This window comes from Schistocerca nitens, chromosome 1 (assembly GCF_023898315.1).
Source record: "Schistocerca nitens isolate TAMUIC-IGC-003100 chromosome 1, iqSchNite1.1, whole genome shotgun sequence".
NCBI lineage: Eukaryota > Metazoa > Arthropoda > Insecta > Orthoptera > Acrididae > Schistocerca > Schistocerca nitens.
This window is the reverse complement of record NC_064614.1, coordinates 1,125,826,150-1,125,834,088: the sequence shown is the minus strand read 5'-3', so window position 1 is coordinate 1,125,834,088 and position 7,939 is coordinate 1,125,826,150. Positions and strand designations below refer to the sequence as shown.

At 39.6% G+C, this 7,939-nt stretch overlaps 1 protein-coding gene across 1 annotated transcript; it reads left to right on the top strand.

The window, feature by feature from the left end:
* Positions 1-4,635: 4,635 nt before the first annotated feature.
* LOC126232085 (protein FAM200B-like) lies at positions 4,636-5,280 on the top strand. The gene is made up of 3 exons (XM_049942441.1): positions 4,636-4,827; positions 4,896-4,954; positions 5,004-5,280. Exons 1-3 carry the CDS (start codon positions 4,636-4,638, stop codon positions 5,278-5,280), a joined length of 528 nt encoding a protein of 175 aa, XP_049798398.1.
* The last annotated feature ends 2,659 nt before the right edge of the window (positions 5,281-7,939 follow it).

Below are 7,939 nucleotides of genomic sequence, written 5' to 3'. Positions count from 1 at the left end.
ATGAATCGTGTATTCGAAAAATTCCTAGAGTATGGAGTTACGGTTAATTTAGCAAAATCCAAATTTGGAAGAAATCAGATTAAATTCTTGGGTCATATTGTAACTCCAAACCCCTAGAAAATATTTGTTATTTACTATTTACCATTTCTAGAATGGTATCAGAAGTTCTTATGTTCTGAAATACTGGATATCTTTATAAACAGTAGCACACTCTGTCATTGGAGTTAGTTCTGTTCTGGCTACACATTGGTGTTTGTAGTAAACATGCTTTCAGTGCTAAATGTTGTACTTCACTGATTACCCTGCTTTTGGATTTGGACTTTTATTCTGGTTACAGCATGACAATATGTCTCACAACACCTGAATTTGCCAGGTATTTTATAAACTATGAGGGGAGTCTGAAAAGGCCATGCAAAAATAAAAATTACTTACGTGTTTGGGGTAAATCTTTTTTACTTTTAGATGTAATCTCCTTTTAGACTTATACACTTTGCCCAATGCTGTTCTAATTTGTTGATCCTTTCCGAATGATAGGAATTGTCCAAGTCTGCACAATAGCTATTAGTTGCTGCAATCACCTCCTCGTTTGAATAAAATCTTTGTTCCTCCAGCCATTTCTTCAAATTGGAGAACAAATGGTAGTCTGAGGGAGCCAAGTCTGGAGAATAGGGGGGATGTGAAATGAGTTGAAATCCTGTTTCCATTAATTTTGCGACCACAACTGCTGAGGTGTGTGCTGGTGCATTATCGTGATAGGAAAGGACTTTTTTGCGGTCCAATCTCCGGCGTTTTTCTTGCAGCTCAGGTTTCAAACAGTCCAATAATGATGAATAATATTCACCTGTAATAGTTTTACCTTTTTCCAGATAGTTGATGAGGATTATCCTTCGAGAATCCCAAAAGACAGTCGCCATAACCTTTCCGGTCGAAGGAATGGTCTTCGCCTTTTTTGGTGCAGATTCTCCCTTGGTAACCCATTGTTTAGATTGTTGTTTGGTTTCTGCAATGTAGTAATGTATCCATGTTTCATCCACAGTGATGAAACGATGCTTAAAGTCCTGCGGATTCTTCCTGAACAGCTGCAAACCATCCTTGTAACACCTCACATGATTCCGTTTTTGGTCAAGCTTGAGCATTCGCAGAACCCATCTTGTGGATAGCTTTCTCATGTCCAAATGTTTATGCAAAATATTATGTACCCATTCATTCGAGATGCCCACAGCACTAGCAATCTCACGCATCTTAACTCTTCGGTCATCCATCACCATATCATGGATTTTATCAATGATTTCTGGAGTCGTAACCTCCACAGGGCGTCCAGAACATTCAGCATCACTTGTGCACATGTGGCGACTCCAAAAATTTTGAAACCCCTTACAAACTGTTCTAATCGAAGGTGCAGTGTCACCGTAACATTTATCAAGCTTCTGTTTAGTCTCCTGAGGCTTTTTGCCTTTCATAAAGTAATGTTTAATCACCACACGAAATTCTTCTTCGTCCACTTTTTGACAATCACTTGACTTCCTTGATTCACACGAATGCCAAACACAAAGAAATAGACCAATATGGCTGAAACTTGGTGTGCGTTCTTTCCAAAGATGCTACTAACTAAACATGACCTCGATATGCGCTGGTGGTGCCATCTCTCGGACTTTGCACGGACTTTTCAAACGCCCCTGGTATAAAACAACACTCAAGAAGTAGATAAAAGGTGTCAAAAATGCTGGGAAACAGCTGATACATAAGAAACACAACCAATTAAATGCCCCCCCCCCCCCCCCCCCACACACACACACACACAGAGATGTATGAAAATTCACAAACTACGGCCGTATCTTCCTATAAGTATTCTGACGCATCCATTTTCAACAAGTTACCACATGAAACAAACAAAAATCATAGCAGTAATCTTCACACATTCAAGTCTAAATTGAAGAACTACTTCAGGGCTTACTCCTTCTGTTCTATTTCGGAGTTCCTTGAAAAAATTCCTGTGTTTTATTGTTGATCATGCTAAAATATACTCAACAGTTCGTCATCTGCGTAGGATTTGTGTGAATTTTATTTCATCTATTATTAACTTTTCTGATGTAATTTCATGTACTAACTTGTTTCCATGTCCATGTAAATAAATATGATAATAAGTGTAATCAGCATTATCCATTTATAAGAAATAAGTGATAACTGTTTATCCATTTAGTTAACAACACTATGAAAAGGACAGATTGCTACTCACCATAAAAATGACATGTTGAATTGCAGACAGGCATGACAAAAAGACTGTTACACGTTCTAGATTTTAGCCAAAACCTTCTTCAGAAAGGATAACACACACACACATTTCCACACATAAACACAACTCGCACACTCATGTCTGATATCTCCAGCCATACTGGGCAGAATGCAACTGTTTAGCATCAAATGGAAGCAGCAGTCCAAATTGTGGCATGGAAGGTGGAGAGAGAAGTCATGGCTGCCTGAGAGAGCATACAGGGACTAGATCAGAGGTTCCCAAACTGGGGGGGCGCAGGTGGAGTTAGTGGTATAAACCTAATATTTCTTTTTAATATCAATATTTTAATGAAAATGAATGTGCAGGTATTAATGATAGATTATGGTGCTAAATGCAATCGTTTGGCATCCCACTTCCCGCAATCCTATCTCAATAACCTATCCTAGAACATACAGCTTTTGAAGATCACATTTAGAATGTCACGTTTAGAATGTCACACACAGAAACTCTCAAAATTACTAAGGCGATATGCGTTAATTCTAATATATCAGATTTGTAAACAACTTACTTCTGACAACTGGAAAACAGAAAAGTCAGGTATTAACTATTCCGTACATTTGTACACATGAACTGAACGTAATCATGTTATAACTTTTAGCCGTAGTAGGCTATGTTCATCAGAGTAATAATCACTTATACTGTGTAACTGCAAAAATGCCGTTTTATTACCATGTCAACCCGCGGATCCCCATGTGATGCAATTACAGTGACTTTAACAAACTGTATACACTTCAAATGAACTGGCGGGTTCGTAATTTGGACGCCAGGGTTATGCCCTTTGTCACCAGAAAAATGTGCACGACGTGAATGCGAAACTAGTACAAGCGTTTGTTTTGAGCAGAGTACTTCACGCCGTTCTGGAAACATTGTCGTGACTGCTAACAATGAAACATAACCCAGCTAGGTAGACAATGAAGTCCATTGGTGAGGCTATTTTTTTTTTTCGAACGGTCAGTACTACAGCTCTTTTATTCGGATTACTTATCTGACAAAACAGTTATTATTCTTCTGCCTTTTTGAAATACTGCATAATTTTGTTTGAAATTAGTGCACGTTCTTTGCTGCAACAATGGCTTCTTTTGGTACGAGTACAGAGATAACTGCTTGGCACTGTGCACAGTTTCCAGCGATGTATGAGGTGTATCCATGACCTTACTTAATTACTGTGAAATTTGACAACCAATTCATTGATGTTATCTCAAAACTTATAACGTTTCGTTTATAAGTAGCGAAAGATAGGGGCACGAAAAAGATTTTCGCATAAAACCCCAGGCTGCACTGCTCAGAACAGCACTGCAGAACAGGTAGCAAATTCTTAGGGTGCCTGTTGGCTGTTTCCGCCCTAATCCAGGAAAAGCCTGTTTCTCCCAGCAAGAGCCCAGCTCGGCCATAGGTCGCAGACAGACAGTGCACTGACTACCTGCGCTGTGGCTGGGCTTCCCCGTTCTTCGCCTCACTCCTCACAGGCAGTCATCTGAGGTGCTGACAGATGACAGTAGCTTTCCTTTATTTCAGTTGGTTGCTTTCAGTTGTTGACACATCTGATGTATTGGATTTTGCTGAAATCGCGTTGAATCTTTCACAGTTGTGCCTCAGTAAAATCAGTGTTAGTGCGAAATTATACTGTTGACTGTTGTTTTCTTTTTACTTCACCATGAGTGTCGTGAAAAAACGTAAATATAATGATGATTATATCAAATATGGTTATGCTTCTATACAAAAAAAAATTGTGTTGATCAGCTGCAATGTGTTATTTGCTATGAGGTATTGAGCATGAGACCTTCTCGTCTGGAACGCCATTTGTGGGCAAAGCATGGTGCATTGAAAGAGAAGCCGAAGGAATTTTTTGCTCCAAAACGTGATAATTTGAAACGGATGAAGTTGGACACTGCTGGATCCATCGCTCAGACATCAGAAAAGGTACTGGAAGCCTCGTATGAGTTATCGCTACTTATTTCAAGGACCAAGAAGTCATATTATCGGAGAGACACTAGTCAAACCCTGTTTGTTGAAAGCTGCTGATATTGTTCTTGGGTCAGAAAGTAAACAAAAGCTTTCACAAATACCACTTTCTGACAATACTGTGAAACGTCGGATTGATGATATGGAAGAAGACATACAAAATCAGTTAGTTACGGCCGTCAAACAATCACAATTTTTCGCAATACAGTTAGACCAGAGTACCGACGTTGTGAATTGTTGCCAACTGCTAGCTTTCGTTCGCTATATAGAAAGTGAAGCAATTAAAGAAGAGTTGCTGTTTTCTACAGAGTTAAAGACAACTTCAAAAGCAATTCATATAATGGCAGCCGTCTCTGAATTTTTTGTAAAAATGAATTATCATGGCAGAAACTGATAGGCGTATACACAGACGCGCCCCATCAATGCTTGGATGTCGCTCAGGATTCGTGCAGATGGTCAGAGAAAAAAACCCTAGTGTTACTGCTATCCACTGTGTAATACACCGTCAAACATTGGCAGCTAAGATACTTCCAAAGGAACTCAATGATGTCTTGAAATTGTGCATCAAAATCGTGAATCATATTTACGGCTCTTTGTGAAGACTTGGGAGCAGAGTATAAAACACTTTTATTTCATGCAGAAGTATGCTGGCTCCCAAAAGGAAATATGCAAGGAAGATTATTTGAACTTCGAGACGAAGTGACGCAGTTTTTGCAAAATAACAAACTGAATTGTATGTGGTGTTTAGAAAGCCCGGTGTTCATGTTGCATTGGCTTATCTGTCAGATATCTTTGAATCTTTAAACACATTGAATTTGAAATTACAAGGTGGAGAGTCAAACATAATTTTTCATCGGGTTGCCATCAAAGCATTTACTGACAGGTTGCAACAATGGAAATGTAAAATTTTAGCCTGCAATTATTACTGCTTTCACAGATTGTTTGGAATCCTGGAAGAAGCCAGATTTCACAACGATTTTAAGGATACTGATACTAAGATTGAAATATCGAAACTTATAGGTTAGCGACGGATCCATTTCACGTTGACGTGGATGTGTTGCCAGACAGACTACAAGAGGAAATCTTAGAAATTAAAAATGATTCTGCAGCGAAGTATGACTTTGAGAAGATGGATAAGCCTTGATTTTGGGTGAAATATCTCACGGTGTATCCCAGCACAGCAGAACAAGCACTGAAACTGTATTTACCATTTTCAAGCACTTATTTGTACGAAAGAGCATTTTCAGCGGTAGTGGCTATAAAAAATAAGCTTAGAAGCAAATTTAGTATTGTCAATGATTTACGTTGCGCGGTTTCTACTATTCAGCCAAGAATTCAAAATCTTGTAAAAAATATGCAAGCTCATCCTTCACATTGATTTATTTGTTTGTTTCTTGAAATATGTGTGTGGAAATAATATTTTTATAATAAATACGTCACATTATAAGAGAACTTGTAATTTTTCTCCTAACTATCCTTACATGTAGGTAATACTGTAAAATTATAAAAAACTGTTTCGAAGAAACAATATAAACTAAACATAGTGAATCTGATTTAAATATAAATGCTGCGTGTGATCATTATGGATTCTGATGTTACGTGTGGTATGTTATTTCAACTAATAATAGTACTTCTTCTGGATGAGGACAGTGAAAGTTTGTCCTAGATATGGCAAGCGAAGAGTAGTCCTAAAATCGTATACTGGGGAAGAAATAGTGTGCAGCAAGGGAATGTAATCAAGGTAAGGAAGTTGTTTTATTCATATTTTTTAAAGTTCTGTGTAGTCTGTAAAATTATTTCGTAAAACTTATTTTTTATTTTTTGTCTGGTTCTGAGAACTGGGCGTTTGTGCCGTTCGGTAACTGTCATCGTTAACTTAAATGCCAACCTATGCGCAATGACAATGGGGAGCGCTATAGGCGTACAAATCAGTGATTTTCGTTAAAACCGTGACTGAGTGACTATTTTTGATAATGAGTGAAAGTAATAAGCTACACTCAACTTAAAATAATGGCCCGCATCCACTAATCTGCAAAGGTCGCAAATATTTTTCCTTGTTTACCAATGCCTTTCTTTACTTTAGGAGTGGCTTATAATCACTAGACTAGACTGATGACGTAATAACTGCGACTCGATACATTAACAGCCCACCACGTTACATGAGGTCACCATCACAAATTGTTCAATAGTTTCTTGATAATTAATAAAAATATATTTTTTTAGCGGGGCACAGAAGTTTACTTTTCGGCAGAAGGGGGGCATGACAAACAAAAGTTTGGGAACCTCTGGACTAGATGGTGGCAGGACAAGGTTGCCAGGGACAGCACCAGAATGCTAGGGGGAGGAAGGGGTGAGGGGGGATAACCAGCTTTTATGAGAGGTATTTTTTTCTTGTGGAAGAGATGGCAGCTGTCAAAATGCAGGTACTGTTGGTGGGTTTAATGTGGACAAATGTGTGGATGGAGCGATCAGAGTGGAGGATGTCAATACACAGGAAGGTGGCATGCTGAATTGAAGAGGACCAGGTGTAGCAGGTGGGAGAGAAGTTGCTGAACTTGTGAAGGAATGAGGATATGATGTATTAGCCCTGAGTCCATATCATGAAAATGTCATCAATGAACGTGAACTAGACCAAAGTTGTGGGAGGCTAGGAAGATTTCCTCTATAAGGGTCTAAACAGGTTAGTATAGGAGGGAGCCATGCAGAGGCCCATGGCTGTGGAACAGATTTGTTTGTATCCTTCCATTCAAAGGGGAAGTAGTTGTGTGTTACAATATACACTGAAGCACCAAAGAAACTGATACAGGCATGTGTATTCAAATACAGAGATATGTGAACAGGCAGAATGCAGTGCTGCGGTCAGCAATGCATATACGAGACATCAAGTGTCTGGCACTGTTGTTAGATTGGTTACTGCTGCTACAATGGCAGGTTATCAAGATTGGACTGAGTTTGACTGTGATGTTATAGTTGGCGCATGAGCAATGGGACACAGCATCTCCGATGTAGCAATGAGATGGGGATTTTCCTGTACAATCATTTCACGAGTGTACCATAAATATCAGGAATCTGTGAAACATCAAATCTCAGACATCTCTGCAGCCAGAAAAGGATCCTGCAAGAACAGGACCAACAACAATTGAAGAGAATTGTTCAACATGACGGAAGTGCAACACTTCCACAAATTGCTGCAGATTTCAATGCTGAGCCATCAACAAGGGTCAGCGCGCAAACCATTCAATGAAACATCATCAATATGGGCTTTCAGACCGCAGGCCCACTTATGTATCCTTGATGACCACACAGCACAAAGCTTTACGCCTCACCTGGGCCTGTCAACACTGACATTGGACTGTTGATGACTGGAAACATGTTGCCTGGTCGGACAAGTCTCGTTTCAAATTATATCGAGCAGATGGTCATGTATGGGTATGGAGACAACCTCATGAATCCATGGACTCTGCATGACAGCAGGGGACTGTTCAAGCTGGTGGAGGCTCTGTAATGGTGTGGGGCATGTGGAGCTGGAGTGATATGGAACCCCTGATATGTCCAGACACGACTCTGACAGGTGACACATATGTAAGCATCCTATCTGATCATCTGCATCCATTCATGTCCATTGCACATTCTGACGGACTTGAGCAATTCCAGCAGGTCAATGCAACACCCCACACATCCAAA

Coding starts and splice junctions, on each gene's coding strand:
- LOC126232085 (XM_049942441.1), top strand. CDS start 4,636: ATGGCAGAAACTGATAGGCGTATACACAGACGCGCCCCATCAATGCTT. Junction 4,828..4,895: donor TGAAATTGTGCATCAAAATC/GTGAATCATATT, acceptor TATTTCATGCAG/AAGTATGCTGGCTCCCAAAA. Junction 4,955..5,003: donor TATTTGAACTTCGAGACGAA/GTGACGCAGTTT, acceptor TGTGGTGTTTAG/AAAGCCCGGTGTTCATGTTG.